General features: G+C 38.1%; 1 protein-coding gene across 2 annotated transcripts in view; it reads left to right on the forward strand.

Moving 5' to 3' along the window:
• CHD7 (chromodomain helicase DNA binding protein 7) overlaps positions 1–17,442 on the forward strand; it is a 90,714-nt gene that overhangs the window by 62,624 nt on the left and 10,648 nt on the right. Inside the window, exons 13-24 of one of the 2 annotated variants that reach the window (XM_075706580.1) lie at positions 991–1,134; positions 3,488–3,743; positions 8,368–8,578; positions 9,098–9,293; positions 9,520–9,687; positions 10,335–10,514; positions 10,797–10,907; positions 10,992–11,197; positions 12,150–12,349; positions 12,950–13,109; positions 16,182–16,271; positions 16,825–16,928. The exons of the other annotated variant lie outside the window; for it this stretch is intronic. Coding sequence (XP_075562695.1) covers positions 991–1,134; positions 3,488–3,743; positions 8,368–8,578; positions 9,098–9,293; positions 9,520–9,687; positions 10,335–10,514; positions 10,797–10,907; positions 10,992–11,197; positions 12,150–12,349; positions 12,950–13,109; positions 16,182–16,271; positions 16,825–16,928 — 2,026 coding nt within the window. The remainder of the gene's footprint in view (positions 1–990; positions 1,135–3,487; positions 3,744–8,367; positions 8,579–9,097; positions 9,294–9,519; positions 9,688–10,334; positions 10,515–10,796; positions 10,908–10,991; positions 11,198–12,149; positions 12,350–12,949; positions 13,110–16,181; positions 16,272–16,824; positions 16,929–17,442) is intronic. 2 annotated transcript variants of the gene reach the window in all.

Below are 17,442 nucleotides of genomic sequence, written 5' to 3' on the forward strand. Positions count from 1 at the left end.
TACATGTATTAAGCACACAGAAAAATCATATTTACCATTTAAAAGGCAAAAGAATTAATTTGGGGGTGGGGGTGGGAGGAGTGGTGTGGCAGAAGATTCTTTAAAAATGTGAGAAGAATGCGGTCATGCTAAGTTAGCACCTGGAACTCAAAGCCTCTTATTTCTGATAAGAATAGAGAGGCATAAACGTTAGCTTACACAAGCACTGGTGACCTAAAGGTCACTTTTAGTTTCTTTTCCTCTGTTTGTTAAACAAGACTTTTCCTGAAGGAGTCTTGAGGCTTAACGAATGAAAGTTTGTAGAAATGCTGAATACAATTTATTTTCCTTGTTCTGGTTGCTATTAGAGGAAAGCTGATCTTATAGGCGTGGCTATAGGTATAGGTGGAGATGTAGGACTTCTCACTTCAGTTCTTGTTCTACTACTAAATTCATGTTTGACCTTGGGCTAGTTGCTTAACCGCTCTGGGCTCCTCCTCTAAAGCAGTATGCAACTTTTCCTCTTGTCTCTGCCAGTCTTATGCTCTGTTGTGTGTAAATGGAAAGTAGGAGTCTGCTTCAGGTTTCCTATGTTACAAACTTAGACCTGCCCTGAAGAGATTCATGCACTGAGATCTACTGGAGGTGTGGTAAATTGATGGATTTATACTGGAAGTGATGGGATAAGTTCAGCTGTTATTTTGCCATTTAAAGTTCATTGTATTTGTGAAAGGGCTGGGACGTTGTGGATCAGTAAAATCTCTTCTTGTATCTGGAGGACTTTTGAAGGTGCTTAAGTAATGAAGTATTTTTCTGGGCTATCACTGAAGGAAGGCCAGAATACTGGTTAGGAATGTCATGAAAAGAGCTATATGTAAGTAGCTGGGGGAGGGGAGAGGAAGCAAAGATGAGAGATACGGGGGGGGGGGCACAAAGAGAGAATCTTGTGTATTTCTCTTGTTGAAAATTAGTTCAGATGGATTCCTAGGCAACTATTTCTTAACCTTTCAGGAACACAAAGTGCTGCTTACTGGAACCCCTTTGCAAAATACAGTAGAAGAGCTATTCAGCTTGCTTCACTTCTTAGAACCAGGTCGCTTCCCATCGGAAACCACATTCATGCAAGAGTTTGGTGATCTGAAAACTGAAGAACAGGTAAACTTCTCCTGCACGCTCACTTTTCTACTTAGATATTGTGAATTTATCCGTTTTATTATATCTGAACTTCATTACTTGTTTTTACAAGTAATACCTATTTACTTTTTGGAAGACCACAGTAGTTTTATCTCTGTTTTTTTTGTTTGTTTTGATTTTGTGAAGTTTTTTGCTTTTGACCAAAAGTCATTTTGCCTTATCACTGGTGGCTTTTTTTTTTGTGTGTGTCCATTGGTCATGCAGAAGCAGAGAAAGTTTCCGCTTGTTAAAATGTGATGTTTAAAAATGGGAGCGGGGTGTCTTATAACAGTTGCTGGATGAAAATACTTGTGGAATTGCTTGTTCGTGCCAAGAGAATTAACTTGACAGTTGACATTCTTCTTTAAGCATCAGTATCAGAGTGAGGGGACTGTTCTCTGTAACTTCTGTGGAGTTAACATCTGGGAGTTTTATCAGTGACTTCTGTGCAAACAGGAACGTATTTGAAACCTAGTTTAGCAAGAGGTAACCAAATGGTGGGAGATTTTTTTTAATGACTCAGAAACAGACTTCTCAAGCTGTCCAATAAAAGAAGTGCATAAACCAATGCAAAATGAAAGACCCTTAATGCAGCATGTTTTAGATCTAAAATGTAAAAGTTTCTGATGATCCCTATATAAAACTTAGATTTCTTCTTGTATGTATGAAAATGTTTTTAAAAAGTCAATAAGTAACAGTCAAACCACCTTAACATTAGGAGTGGAGTTAACTGAAGCATGGCATCTTAATTTAGGCACCTTAATTTGGCCCTTTGCACCCTGTGATAACCTAACTTCACGATTGCATGCATTTTTGTGTGCAACTTCATGTTGGTTTTGTCTAAAAATTCAATTTCTGGTATTTCTAACTTTGGACTGCTTGAATTTGTTAGTTTTCTTTGAAAGCAACTCTTTCATAGGTAATAGTCTAAATTACAAAACAGCTCTGCCCCCCAGCCCCCTACCTCCTGGAAAAGTCACTGCGTGTCCTGAGGGAATGATAGGATATGTTTCCACAGATTGTGCAGGCAGTTGCATGCCAGTCAGAATGGACTCTGACCTGATTGGAAGTGAGCCAGCTCGGATCCAGAAGCCATGTAGTCCTGTTAATACAGTGTTTGAGCTGGAGTTAATATATCCTAACTCTCAACATAGCTTTTGTCTGGCCAGCTCAAAATGTCAGCAGAGCAGAACTGGAAATTTTTGAAGCCGTACATGGAAATACTACTAAAATAATGCCATCAGCCATGAGCAGAATTGGAGCCTGGATTGCTTGGGCCAACAAGTTTTGGAAGAAGTGCCTTCTCTGCTGACACACCATTAGATGTTTTGGAATTTGATTTATCTTTCAAGTGATGGGAGAGATTATGTGTTAATGACTTGGGTTTTCTCCTCCATTCCTTGCAATCCTATTCCATGTATTTTTTTAATTGTTCATCTCTCCATCCCAATTTATCTTTTTTCTCCTGAAGTTGCTTTATTGCTAAGGGAATGATGTGAATTCAGGAGAAAGTGTCTTTTGTTCATGTTTTGGCTGTGCAGCTCTGCATCAGGAGATGATGACCAATTTCAGGGTGAATTATCAGCTCTTCAACACTGAGGTCATTTGCACTGTGAGAGACAACCTAAAACAACCTAAATGCCAGTCTTTTCCTATATGGCATGTGTTTGAGCTTTTTATGTAAAGGACTTCACAAAAACTTGACAAAACTTGGCTAATTTTTTTGAGGAAAATGGACATTTCTTCCCCCCTCCTCCATTTAGGATGTGCCTTAAAGTATATGCTGCAAAACCTGGAGACACTAAAAATTATAAGTGTGTTAAAAATTTACAGAAATAAAATGTTTTAATTTTGAGACCAGGCCTAAATAATTTTCTACTTCAGTGGATGTCAAAACTAGGGAAATAAGAAAAGAATTAGAAGCAGATATATAAAGGGAAAAATAGCATTAAACACTGTGTTTAGGGGTTAGAACTGCAAAACTTGATCTTACAGTCAGATTTGCCTATATAGCTGTGCTTACTTAGAGTTAGCTCTGCATGACTGATGTGCAGTACTGCCTTTGTCTAGAATGATAGTTCTAAGTGAGGTCCGTTTAATAACGATCATTAAACAGAAGGGTTGCACACTAAAAACTGACTTTAGGAGTGTATATGTCACTGAGTTAACAAGGAGAACTCAGTTTCTAGGTCGTTGAGGAAAGACTGTTTCACAAATGCTCTCTACTTGGCATCTGAGGTGGGAAACAAGGATTTTAGAATTAAGGAAATTGAAAAATAAATACTTGAAGCCTTGCAGTTTTAATTCAGTCACTTATTAAACATACGTTTCCTAGGTGCAAAAACTCCAAGCTATTTTGAAGCCGATGATGCTGAGACGTCTCAAGGAGGATGTAGAAAAGAACCTGGCCCCCAAAGAGGAAACCATCATTGAAGTTGAGCTGACAAATATTCAGAAGAAATACTACCGTGCTATTCTTGAAAAGAATTTCACATTTCTTTCCAAGGGTGGAGGTCAGGCAAATGTACCTAATCTTCTAAACACTATGATGGAACTAAGAAAATGCTGCAATCATCCGTACCTTATTAATGGTAGGCCTCCTATTTTAATCCTCATTCGAAAAATGGTTGTGAGGAACTTCAGTGTTAGAAATTCTATTCCAGTGTGTCTTTTACTCATTTATTTTAAGTAGAAAAGTGAGATAACTTTTTAGGTTCTGTTAGGTATGGATATCTGCTAGCCAGGACAGCATTGCTTTCGAAGACATCTGTGCTGCTTTTTTCCAAGGCTTCCTAGCCCTGACAGCGTTAGTGTTGGTATTACCACGTTTTCCTTTCTGTTATTTCTGGCAAACAAGACTTCAGTTAGGCAGGTTGTTGGATGCTGGCATAAATATGGCAATTTCTTCTTCAGAGTTATAGTTAGCTGCTACTTATTTTCTTGCCATAGAACATTATGAGATAGTAACTTAAAATTTATCAATAAAAGTTGTGCAGTAATAAACGATGATTGGGCCTGCTTTTATGGCCATGTGTTGTCAGTTCATTTTCCTAATTTCACTAGTCAGAAAAAGATTTGTATGAATGTCATCTTAGACTTTGACAAGTACTGTTTTTCAGTGTGATGCTGTTGGTTTTAGGTCAGGATTATCTATGACAAGTACTATAGAATCATAGAATATCTCAAGTTGGAAGGAACCCATAAGGATCATCGAGTCCAACTCCCTGCTCCTCCTCCTTTAGGACTACCTAAAACTAAATCATATGACTAAAAGCGTCATTTAGACACTCCTTGAACTCTGACAGTCGTGATGCTGCGACCACTTACCTGGGGACCCTGTTCCAGTGACCAACCATATGATGAATCAGCTTGCTATAGCTGTCTGAAGTATGCTCAACTTGTATGTGTTGGTCAAATCAAATCTTCCCTTTGAGGATGTAACGCAAGTCTCCAACAGGGTTGCATTCTACTAGTTTCTTGTTCCCCAGCTCCTCTTTCTTGCTGTGTATGATTTATGCTATGGTTGGTTTAATGCTGGTTATAAGCTTCATGATGAAAGACTGTTTTGTTCAAGAGCCATATGCGATTTCAGGTTTTTTTATTGTATGACTTCCATATTGCAGTGCTTACGTTTTTTTTCTTGACATTTTTTGTTTCAGTGGGGGGGGAAAAATGCTTAAACTGATTCACAAAATGACATCTAATTATATTTCATGTGCAAGTAATTATTCCAAAGACATGATATAGGGTTACTCCAAAAGTACTTCAATCCAGCTGTGCTGGTGGGCTGCTCAGTTTCTAAACTCAGATGAGCATACAGTAAAGTAGCTTTGTGGTTCTGGTGTAGGGTTTTCTTGTTTGTTGGTTCTTTGTTTTAGGTTAACCCATTATATAAATGAGTTGACCAGAAAATAGTTTAGGATGTTCAGGTTATGAGCTTCTGAACTTGATGATATTTACATTTCTTCGTTTTCAGCTAGTTTTAACCTTGCTATTATTGTTCCTTATTTCATGTTTTCTAAAAGAAATAAATTGAATATTTTGCTGCTACTTTATTTTGTCAAATAGAGTTAATGAGTAGTGCTTGCAGTGTTGCCTGCAGCAGTGATTTCCTCCCTCCCTGCCCCCGCCAAGTCTTGTATCATTTAGTGTCTGTTAGAGACTCCTGAGGTCTAGGTGGCTATATAGAAAATTTCAATTATTTTTCGATGACTGTATCTTAACCCTAATAAAGGGAGGTGGGTTTGTCTCTTGAACACTTTTGCCTTTATAACATTTTTGTGACTTACGAACATTTGGACTTGCTTGGTGTCATGCAGCAACATGGCAGGTGGGTCAAGCCTTCAGATTTGAGGGAAGAATAAATAAATCCTGACTGTTATTAGTGTGGAGATGGAGTTAAACAAATGCATCCTTTGTAGTTCTGGGACAGAAAGTACTCTTACATCCTGCAGTTGTCTGAGCCTGAGGTTTTATTTTGTTGATCGATAATTAACATCTTCATACTTAGAGCATTGGCTCAAGTTTTATTTAGTTCTACCAAGAGGTCTTGCAGTGCTAGTACATAATGTTGCATAGTGTTCTCCTGATTCATTGCAGTAGCAAGTTCTCAAGACTTAACTGCTTTTATAAAGGTGTGTCTGAATCCTTCTCATTTTCTTCCAAGTTTACAGGTTTTGTGAGCAAACAGTAGTGCATGTGTATTTGAATATCCAAGTAGAACACTGTATGTTTTGTTTTGCATAAAAGTTGCAAGCAAGTCTTCTAGATAATCTTCAGTTAAGAGCCATAGAAGATTCTGTGATGGAAGTAGTATGGTAGGAGTTGAATGTGGAGCGGGTTTTTTGTTTGTTTCTTGATTGGTAGATCTGTTCTGTGGAGGGGAGAATGGTGGTCTGCTGAGACTGTCTTTGAGTAGTCTTGTAGAGGGAGTTACTGCATTTTGTGTATTCTCCAACCAACTTGGGCAAAGCATTGTCTGTCATTTTTCTTAGAGCTGGACTTCTTGTTTTCTCCATAGCAACCATTCTCAAGTATTGGTACATCATTCCTCTTTCTCTGCCTCCAAGAGCCAGTGGTGGGGAGTGCCTCTATACTTACACATCCTACAGTGCTGAACATTGGAAAGGTTTCTTAGTCTGTTCCTTATGCCCTCTTGAGCCCTGGAAACTCTCCTAATTCGGAGTGGAAGTGGGGGTTTCCCTGATGGACCAAGTACACATTCAGATACCTTCCTTTCATCCCCTGCTAAAAATCAGCTAGGATAGGAACTAGTGTTAGAGACCTGTTACATTAAGTAACTTTTGGGTAACAGGCTACTGTTAAGTGTACATTGCTTAATTGGAATTGAAGCAGAAATTAAAAAGGATGGTCTTTTACAGGGTTTACCTAGGATAGGGTTATTGAGAGAACAGATTTTTGGAGGTCATGGTCTCTTACAGAAGTGGGTCTTGCTGAGACCAACCTGATGCTGAAAATTCACCATTCATTAGAACTGTTTGTGGGTTTGTTCTGGAGTGCTTGGCTTAGGTGGTTTGCTTTTGCAGATGCTATGTTTGCATATTGGTTTACTTCATAGTAGTAAAACTTAAATTTGGATAGCACAGTTGAATAAGAAATTATGTAATCAAGAAAGATCACTGAAGTTACTGTATCTGAACTACTTGACAGCCTACTGTATCCTGAAATTGCCTAAGCTCAGTACAGAATCTGACATCTATGATTTACTATCCAAAATTCTGCCTGTTTTACAAGACGGGAAGTGATACGATTGAAGGGAACTTGAAGGAGTGTCTGAATGTACTATTTTCACTTGGGTTTATTTTTCTTATGTGTGCAAACCGTTAGGATTAGTAATGCTTGGAGTAGGGAATCCAGATAAGGAAAACTAGGGATGTCAAACTACCTTCAAGTGTGGTCACATCTTGCGTCCATTAAGTTCTGTAAAAGCTAGTTGTGCAAGTGTATTGAGTAATACAAAGCTGTCAGCCTGCTTAGGGTGGTATCTAGTTAAGACGCCACATTACAATAGGCACCAAACCAGCGATCACACAGGGAGGGTGCATTTGCATGTTTGTTTACAGGCATCTACTTAGAACTGGGATATGAGAGAGATGCTCAGCAGAAGCCTGGCAGTAAGCTGTTCTTCCCCCCTCCCCCAACCCTCCCACCTTTTCTTCTGTTATTGAAAAGCAGTACTGAAGCTGAATATTATAGAAACCAGAAATAGTTTATAAACTACTTGGTTAAAAAAAAAAAACAAGGGGGAGGGGCCTGAAAAAGACAGCTCCAAAAAGGGGTTTGTTTGGATGTGAAATAAGCTTAGAATGAAGTTTCCTAACCTTTTACACAGCCAAGAGTAGTAATCTGATAATACTTGGAATAGTTCACTGCCGGTAGAAGTCACATGAAAAAAATGGAATAAAAGCACAGGAGAGGTTGAAAAGAAAACTTGAACTTGGTCTGTAGTCTTTGGGTAATGAGCAGTACAAGGAAATATTTGCCACTGTGCATATCGTTCATAGGCAAAGAGAGTGGCAAGAAAGAACTTTTGACTAATTCTGGAAAGAATATATACATTGGATAGTTTCATCAAACTGAACAAAACCCCCCACATTCAGTGAGAAAAGAAAGCTAAATAGAAGGTAAAATAATAATTTCACAGCTGCTTATCTCCCTGCTCCCTCCCCCCCCCTGAAATTAGTTTTTTCATTGTTTGGATTTTGATTCTGCAATTAATAATGGAAGGAGCAGGTCCAGGTCATGTGCATGTTTAAGCCTGGTTTTGGTGGCACAGACATCAAATGTGATTTGAATTCTTGTATTTTCCTGTAGAAAAGAGGTATTTTTTCTTTCACGTTGCAATTAAAAAAGGACAGAAAATCCATTTGATCAGTTAGAATATGGTTTACTACTTAATCTTTTTTCTTAATTTTTCATTAAATTGTACGTCAAATAGTTGTATGAATTTATTTAGGGACGGGTTTACTCCTGTTTAAAAGACGGGGGGAAGAATGAATGCTCAGAGTTACGTTTTTATTTATGCTGTATTTGTGTATATGTTTGCTTTAAATTTAAGCTTAATATTTTTTATAAATGTTTATTCACATAATGCTTAAAACATTCCTGCAGTTTCTATAGGGTATTGAAGGCGAGCTCATTGTTTATTAATAAAACCCTTTGCAGTGTTCATGTATTGCTGTCCAATCTTTGCAGGTGCTGAAGAGAAAATTTTGGAAGAGTTTAAAGAAACACACAATGCCGACTCTCCAGATTTTCAGCTCCAGGCAATGATCCAGGCTGCTGGCAAGCTAGTACTGATTGACAAGCTGCTGCCAAAACTGAAGGCTGGTGGCCACAGGGTGCTTATCTTTTCCCAGATGGTGCGCTGCTTGGACATACTGGAAGACTACCTCATTCAAAGACGGTGAGAGCAACAATATAATACAATTCTAAATAAACTGTGCTTTCCTCAGTGGCCACAGTATTTAACCTGTGAGTAATCCATATTGAAAAGGGATGAAATTCAAACACTTTACAGTATTTTCTGTAGTGATCTGGCTAAGGGGAAAAGCATACCTGTAAGTTGCAAGTACTGAGATTTTTCTTTTGGGTGAATACAAAATGACCTTACATGGAGAGCTTTAAACCCCTTAGTTTACTACTCAGTTAATTGTTTTGGTAGCACTAGGGTGTTTTAACTTAAGCCTGAACATTTATTTCATTCCTTGGAGTGAAAATCTGTTCTTTACCAAAAGACGCAAAGCAGGAGACAAAGTAGTATGTCTTCTACTGATGAAGTTAGTGGATACAGGAACAGCCACTCAGTTTGTTGCAGTTCTTCTGACCCTACAATAGCATATTTTCCTTTTTTCTAATTGCATATTCTTACAAAGAAACAATGCCATTGCAGTAAAGTTCTCCTTATAATGCATCTTTATTTCAGGTACCCATATGAACGAATTGATGGCCGAGTAAGAGGCAACTTGCGTCAGGCAGCTATTGACAGGTTTTCAAGACCTGATTCTGATAGGTTTGTTTTCCTGCTGTGTACAAGGGCAGGAGGTTTGGGCATTAATCTTACTGCTGCTGATACCTGCATTATTTTTGATTCAGACTGGAACCCCCAAAATGACCTTCAGGTAATACTACAAGAGATTATTTTATTGAAAGTTTTTCTTTGCCTTTTTGCTGTGAAATTTTCTTCACCTACAAGAGAAATTATCGGTTGTCCCTCTCTTGAAAGCGTAAGGATTATTATTTATAGTGAAAGCAATAACTTTTAAAGTAAGTTCTCTGTATTGATTATTTTAAATCTTTTTCTTCCTTTTGTCACCTGTAACTGAGTATCTGTCTTTGTTTCATCAGGCTCAAGCACGATGTCACAGAATAGGACAGAGCAAATCAGTGAAAATTTACAGGTTGATAACAAGGAATTCTTATGAAAGGGAAATGTTTGACAAAGCTAGCTTGAAGCTTGGCCTTGATAAGGCTGTGCTACAATCTATGAGCGGAAGAGAAAACGCTACAAATGGGGTGAGAATTAATATATTACGGTGCATGATCAACAAATGCTATGAATGTGTAACACTTTTCATGCTTGTTTGCATTTTAGCTGGAGAACGGTGGTTTTCAGATGGAGTATGGCATGTATTTTAAAGTAGGGTTAATTAAGGGCAAGGCTATGTGAACTGGCTCAGCCTATCTAATGGCTCACTTATTGCCAAAAGGGGGCAGGTGGAGTCATGTTCCCTCAATCCCCATCCATTCTCATCATTCCACCCTTTATATTATGTTGATCCTGGCACTTCTTGGAGTTGTTCTAGTCAGCTTTTTCTGCTGTAGTCTTTTCGCTTTGGACTTTTTTTACTTTAGCTTTTTGTCAGGTTAGTAAGTTAAATCTGCTCCCAGGAGGAGCTTAGCAGTCATCAGAGCTAAAGTAAAGGGATTCAGTGACAATGAATTATTAAATCATTTAAACCACTCGTGTAACTTCACCCTAAGAATTTTGTTGTTCGCATTCTTCTTTTAAAGGTGACTCTAGCATGAATGTTTAATTGACTGACACCACGTTATCTTAGAGTTTCAGTTCTTAAAATGCTAAATAAAAGGACAATCAGTCTGATTATGCTGTCAGATGTACACATTGGCTGATGTCAAAAACCCTCTCTTACATGTTACAGGTGCAACAGCTTTCTAAGAAAGAAATAGAAGATCTTCTTCGAAAGGGGGCGTATGGTGCTCTGATGGATGAGGAAGATGAAGGGTCTAAGTTTTGTGAAGAGGATATCGATCAGATTCTGTTAAGGCGAACACACACAATTACTATTGAATCTGAAGGAAAAGGTTCAACGTTCGCAAAGGTGTGCATTGACATTCAGAGTGTCCAAATATGACCAGGATAGATGGAAGCAGTATTAAATTGCCTTCTGTGTCAATTTAGCTTTTCAATGTACTTGTCTCGGATATTTTCCTCACAAATGTGGGGATATCTGTATTTCCAGTCATGATAGTTTACAGGCTTAACTTTTTCTTTCTTGAAACTACCACTTTATAAGTCCTAAGTATTGTATTTACCAGTGAAAACAGATATTCTTTGTAGCATGCAGTTAAGAAACCAATGCATGTGTTTTCACGTTTACTAGGCTAGTTTTGTTGCATCTGGGAACAGGACAGACATTTCCTTGGATGACCCTAATTTTTGGCAGAAATGGGCGAAGAAAGCTGAGCTGGATATTGATGCTTTAAATGGAAGGGTAAGAGCTTTATGATAGTTCCTAGTACAATTAAATTGAAGGTTTCCCCCCTTCTGAATTTCTACGTTTTCACTTTCATTTTAGAATAACTTAGTTATTGATACACCAAGAGTAAGAAAGCAAACCAGACTCTACAGTGCAGTCAAAGAGGATGAACTAATGGAATTTTCAGACCTGGAAAGTGATTCTGAAGAAAAGCCTAGCACAAAGCCCCGTAGGCCTCAGGACAAATCACAGGGTTATGCAAGAAGTGAATGTTTCAGGGTGGAGAAGAACTTGTTGGTTTATGGGTAAGGATATACAGATTAAACATACTGATTGTGACTAAAGAACTGAAAATATAGAAATGATATATAGTAAATAACTCATCCTTCTCTTGGACATGTTCACATAATCCCTTACTGTATAACCTTTACCTCATTACGCTGGATACATGCCAGTGAGATTTTAAGTTGCTGTATATGTAAGTGGCTTACATATGTGTTATTTAGCTTGAATCATCTGAATGTCTCTCAGATGGCTATGAGTTTAGTGGTAAGATACGTAGTTTTGTGATGACGGAATATTTGTTTCTCGTTCCTCATAATGTAAAGAATTCCTGAGTTATCAAGGTTTAATCTCTCTTTTCTAAGTGCTGTGGAGAACAACAAAGTGTATTTGTGAAGAACAATGTGGTTGTGAAATCAATAGCCAGTCTAGATGTTTTCAATGTAAATTCTGGTATTTCGGTACTACCTATTTGATACTCCATGTTTTTCCCCATTGGATTTACCAATTTTAGTTTTATCTTTGCAAAGAGCTGTATTTGGCAAGTAGCTATATTTGACTGCTGACACAGTGGGTTTCAGAATGACCATCTTCGTTTTAGGAAGTTGCGTACAGCAATTGCTAATAATGGGTTTCAGGATGAAAATAAGAATGATTTCCCAAATGCCATGATTGTAGGAATTGGTTGCATTTCCTATTCGTAGCTTACTGGGACCATTAGAGTTAAACATATGTACTTTATTGTTTTGAGTGTAGTACAAGTGCAGCTTTACGAGCAGTGAACTTATTGCCTGTTCTGTAAAGTAAACATTCTTTAGTGCTGGAGGTTGGATTCCCTGGCGTAACCTGCAAATGCAAAATGCATTAGTTCTAACACAGGAGGTCCCAACTTGCTTGGTACCTGGAGTTAAACTGAAAGTCACAAATTAAAATACCAGTGCCCTGGCTGTTGTATTGAACATATTTTTCTTATAGCTGGGGTCGGTGGACTGACATCCTCTCACATGGGCGCTATAAACGTCAGCTAACAGAACAAGATGTGGAAACCATCTGCCGGACTATCCTGGTATATTGTCTTAATCATTACAAAGGGGATGAAAATATCAAAAGTTTCATCTGGGATCTGATCACTCCAACTGCAGATGGGCAAACTCGAGCTTTGGTTAATCATTCCGGTATGTCTACCACAATCAAATAATGATGCTAGTAAATAGGAAAGAATTGCTTCAGTCATGCTATGTATTTAGTTTAAACTATAGCCATTCTGACATGTCGTAGGACCTTGTCAGATTTTATGAGTAAGGTGGGCTTTGACTTGGTCCATACTTAAAGGGAAAGTCTCCCTCAGACACTTTGTAGGATGCAGTGCTCTTTCCCTTAAACCAGTTTTGAACGAATATTCTAGCATAATTTTTAAGTGGCACCTACTGCTGGAGTTTATGTTTCAAATTGCCATAAATCAGAAAGCTTGTTTCCTTATGGCCATTCAGATTCATGAGAGTTTTTAGAAGAAATATTTATATAACACCATTTTCTGGCTAGCGCTCTGAATTTTTGAAATCTTCACACCTAAATCTGCATGAAAGTTTTGGTTGATTTTGTTATTTGCAATTTTCTGTAGTAAATAATGTTGCTGTTCAGTTTTTGGTGGTTGTGTTGCTCACAAAGGAATTAATATAGCAGTGATACTTAGCTTTAAATATATGTTTGTAATGGAGTTTGAGGTGAGAACTTTTCTATTCAGATTGTATAAGAAATATTGGGGTTTTATGTAGGTCTGTCTGCACCAGTTCCCAGAGGGAGGAAAGGCAAGAAAGTAAAGGCCCAGAGTTCACAGCCAATGCTGCAAGATGCCGATTGGCTCACAACCTGTAATCCAGATGTATTATTTCAAGAAGACAGCTATAGGAAACATCTCAAACATCACTGTAATAAGTAAGTATTAATAAATATTTCATTTAGATTTTTTTTTTTTTTACTACATGCTTTTGAAAAGTCCACAACTTCTTTTGGATATTTTTAATAGAACAGAGGGCCATTTAATAGGATGTAAAGGCCATTATTACTTTTTAATTTGGGGATAATCATCTTAACAGATATCTGGCTACTTCTCTAAGCTCTTTACGACTGATCAGCGCTTAAAACACAGTTCTGAAGAAAATTGTTTTCTACTTACTAAATAAGAATGGAATCAGATGAGGTTATTCTTTTTACCATATAAAGGAAAGACTATATCCCTACACTAAGTCTATTTCTCTTGACAGTTGGCTATCTTTAAACAAAAGCTGTTTGTTTCTTACCCTTCTTGTGGGGTCTCTCAGGCTGATGTCCTTAAAGTTCTGTTCCTTAGATGTTAAACTTAGATATCCAGTTCTTGATTTGCATACTTTCATGCAGTAGTTCACCTGTGTGGGTGTATGTCTTCTCTTCATTCTTTCTCTCCCTTCCTGTCTTGCTCTCCACATTGTACAGAATATTTCTTCTTTTCTCCTTTGTTTGAGATAAAGTTTCTCACCAAGCTCTCTTACCTGAATCGGTGCCCTGATTTGATTTTTGAAATTCTAAACATGTTACTAAACTTGAAAGCCTTTAGGGATAAAGATCATTGTATTTTGATTTGGATGCTATGTTGTTTTATTGTTGCATGAATGTCTCTTAAGTGCCTCTCTTACATTCTTTTAGCTTTTGTTTTGTAATGTCTTAGTTATTTTTGTGTCTGCTTCCTTTGATAGTGTCCTGGTTCTCCATCTCAGTTTTGCTTACTGTATTCTCCATTATACACACTGAACCTAAGCCTTGTCCCAAAAATATCTTGTTTTGTGGTTGGGAGGGAGGTGGTTTGCTTTTTGGGTTTGTGGGGGTTTGTTTTGTTTTAAAATTTATACTCTTCATTGTATATACACCATACAGATGTAATGCAGTGTTACTGAAAGGTCATCATTACTTTTGTGTTTTTAATATATATTGTGTCTTACTAATACTGTTTATTGGAAAGAAATTATTGATTTGCAAAGTACCTGTGGCCTGTCAATAGGGGGTGTGGTGTGAAGGAGGAAAGGCATTTAATGGGTTTATTAGCTCATTTCCAGATGCTAACCATGCTTAATTCTCAGCTGATGAAAACAGATACTTAAAGAATTACGTTAGCAAGTGCACATCCAAATAAACAGCTTTCTGATTTTTTCTGAACTGTTACTCAGATCTGTTGTTACATTTCACTTGCTCTTAAAGTAATTAAATTCTTTCCTGTAAGATTATTTTAATCTCCCAGGTAACATGTCCTCATTACTAGTTATATCAGTTTGCGTATCAGACTTAAATTCATTTTTAAAATACTGTTTCTGTCATAATACAGTAGACCAATTACAAGGAATGGGAAGACTGATAAATGTGTGAGAATGTTTTCCTTCACTTTTCCTTCACTTCCCAGATCCACCAGGACTAAGTGAATTTTAGAAGCAACCTGTTTAGCCCAGGTAAAATCAAACAGAGGTGGAAGCCAATTAATAATCTGAGTCATTTCCTTCAAAAGGTAGCAGTAGCAATTGGCTTTGTGAGAACTGGTGTCCTGTCCTTATGTAACGTGTACTGTTTTAATGCATAGGACTCCTGAAAGGTGCAAAGAGCCTCTGGTTTTTGGTTGATGCTGGGTTTTTTTTTTTTCCCTGCTCCTCTTCTCTGGCTTGATGTAACAGCTGTTATTGCTTAATACTAAGATGATAGAGACCCTCAACAGCTTATTTACATAGCCACACAGGGAGCAGGGACACCTTACTGGTCCCAGTTATCATGCATACAAAAAGAAGCATGTCTGACATGTTTTGAATTGTAGACATGACCTTCATTCAAATCCCTGATCTTCCGAGGTTTGCTTGAATAACACATGTTAAGACTGGGTATTGCTCCGGTTGCATCAGATCTCTAATGAGGAGCTCTCAAAACTGGTGGTGGTCTAAATTTTTCATGCAAGTGGGTGATCAGATTACTGCCTCCCTGGTCACCCTTGCTGTTCCAGGAGCAGCAGCAATTCAACAGTTGCCGTGATGGATTTGGGTACAGTGAGAGGGCAGACTGAGTAATCTCCATCTTAGCTGGTACTGATTTTACTTCATGAACAAGGCAGCAGGGGGTGCCCTGAATTGGGTAAACATAGGAGAGCAGGACTATTTTCAGGTAGGTGCTTTTTCTACAGAGATGACCTCTTTTCTACTCTCCTTGAAAAGCCACAGTCTGCCATTCTCTCTCCTGCCAGCTTCAAGTGTGACCACAACACCTGACAGCACTTCCAAAAATGACTGTAGTATTGCAGAGATGGGGAAAAATAAACATGGGCAATAAAGATTTTTCACTTCCTTGTAGCAGTTAGGTTGTGCACAGGTGAAATTAAATAGCAGTTTGAACTATAGAGAGTAAAAATAGTTAATATCTCCCAAGGGAAATGGGGGATTATTTTCTTCCCCCCGTTCTCGGAAGCAGAAAGTTGTATAATCTGAAAAACCTGACATTCCATATTGAGGGTTTATTGTAAGGTAGTAAAACCAGATTTTATATCTCGTTTATTCCTACAACTTCTGATGTGCTTCCAAAAATGGTATTAAGGCAGCAGCTGAGGAAATTTTATGAGATAATGAAGCAGAACAGTTACTGAAAGCCATCTGCTCAGTTGTTTACAAACTTGCTTCAATACTTCAGAGGCAGTGGTAGAGTACGTGTCTAAACTTCACAAGCTGCACTAGGTAGAACTAAATGAAATGCGCCGGGGCCGGGCTGAGCTGGGTCCCTCTCTGTGCAGTGTAAGCGGTTGCCAGGCAGGCCTGTTGGAAGCCAGCAGAAAGCACCACACAGAGGTGATTATGTGCCACCATCTGTCACGCTTCAAGCCTACCATACAGCATGGCTAATCAGCCTTGGCAGGATGATGGATGAACAGCAGCAGCTGCCAAAAGCCACTGTTGGCAAACAGTCCTGAAGTTAAGAACTTTTTCCCCCCTCTGCCTTCCTCTCCAGGGTCCTGCTGCGTGTCCGCATGCTCTACTATCTACGACAAGAAGTTATAGGGGACCAAGCAGACAAGATCTTAGAGGGTGCTGACTCAAGGTTAGTGCAAGTGCAGGTTTATTTTTTGCTTTATGACGCTGGCTTTTATAAAGTACATGTACTATAATAATGCAGTGTTTAAAGGTTGTCACAATTTCTTTTAAATGTCTGTTCTCAAGCAGCCTTATTATTTTATCAAGCGCTGTGTGTAATTTTCCTGGGGGAGGGCACAATGTGGGAGATGACAGAAGCAGATTTTCAGTTCTGCTAATATTGAAGGATTATTCTATCTCAATTTTAAAAATTTTAAAAAATATACTGAGACCTTAAATGAATCATATTTGGATAACCATTGTCATTCCACTCCCAAAATAGCCTTATGTTGGGTTTTTTTGTTGTGAGGTGGAGTTTGGGGGTTTTTTTTTGCTTTGGTTTGGGTTTTTTTAACCATCCTAATTATTTTTTCCAGGTATTTCAATTTCTGTCTTAGGTTTCAGGGGTTTTTTCCCCCTCAAAATTCATATTTACAAAATAGTGTGAACCACTTTTTTTTTTTTTTTAACATCTTTGTCTGGTAATGCCTTTGAGAATGTAAATAATGCTGTCTTTACAGTGAAGTAGATATATGGATACCTGAGCCATTCCATGCCGAAGTTCCTGCAGACTGGTGGGATAAGGAGGCGGATAAATCCCTTTTAATTGGAGTATTCAAACATGGTAAGTGATGTCTCACTCTGAACAAAACTCAGTTGTAAAGCTTTCTGTGTGTAGGACTGTTCAGTCATAATATTAACAAGTATTGTTCCAAAGAACTGTTGGCTTGTATCTCCCTTTTTTTCTTGCCTGCATTAAAAACCTAATATGAGCTGTAAATATCAGATGCTGTTTTTAAATGTTTGCAGAACATTTGAGAAGAAAACATTACTTTCTTGGCTGTAAATAAAACAAAACCATATTTGTTTAAATAATAGCTAAATAGTAAGATAGATCTCCATAAACTTTGCTTCCAGCACTGCTTCACTTGCTAACTCTGCCAACCAGTGTCAAAGTGGACGGTGGGCTTAACCTCTGCTATTAATCTGTACAAGTGCCTCCTGGGCTTTGTTCCAAGCAATATTTCACAAATGTCAGTGTTGAGAACTCCCGGCTCCCTTGAGTGGGATGCAGCCTTGTTAACTTTGAAAGGCTGGGGATGCAGAGCTGGCATGATATATACAGTGAGCGATTCCTG

This window comes from Pelecanus crispus, chromosome 2 (assembly GCF_030463565.1).
Source record: "Pelecanus crispus isolate bPelCri1 chromosome 2, bPelCri1.pri, whole genome shotgun sequence".
In the NCBI taxonomy this organism is placed as follows: Eukaryota; Metazoa; Chordata; class Aves; order Pelecaniformes; family Pelecanidae; genus Pelecanus; species Pelecanus crispus.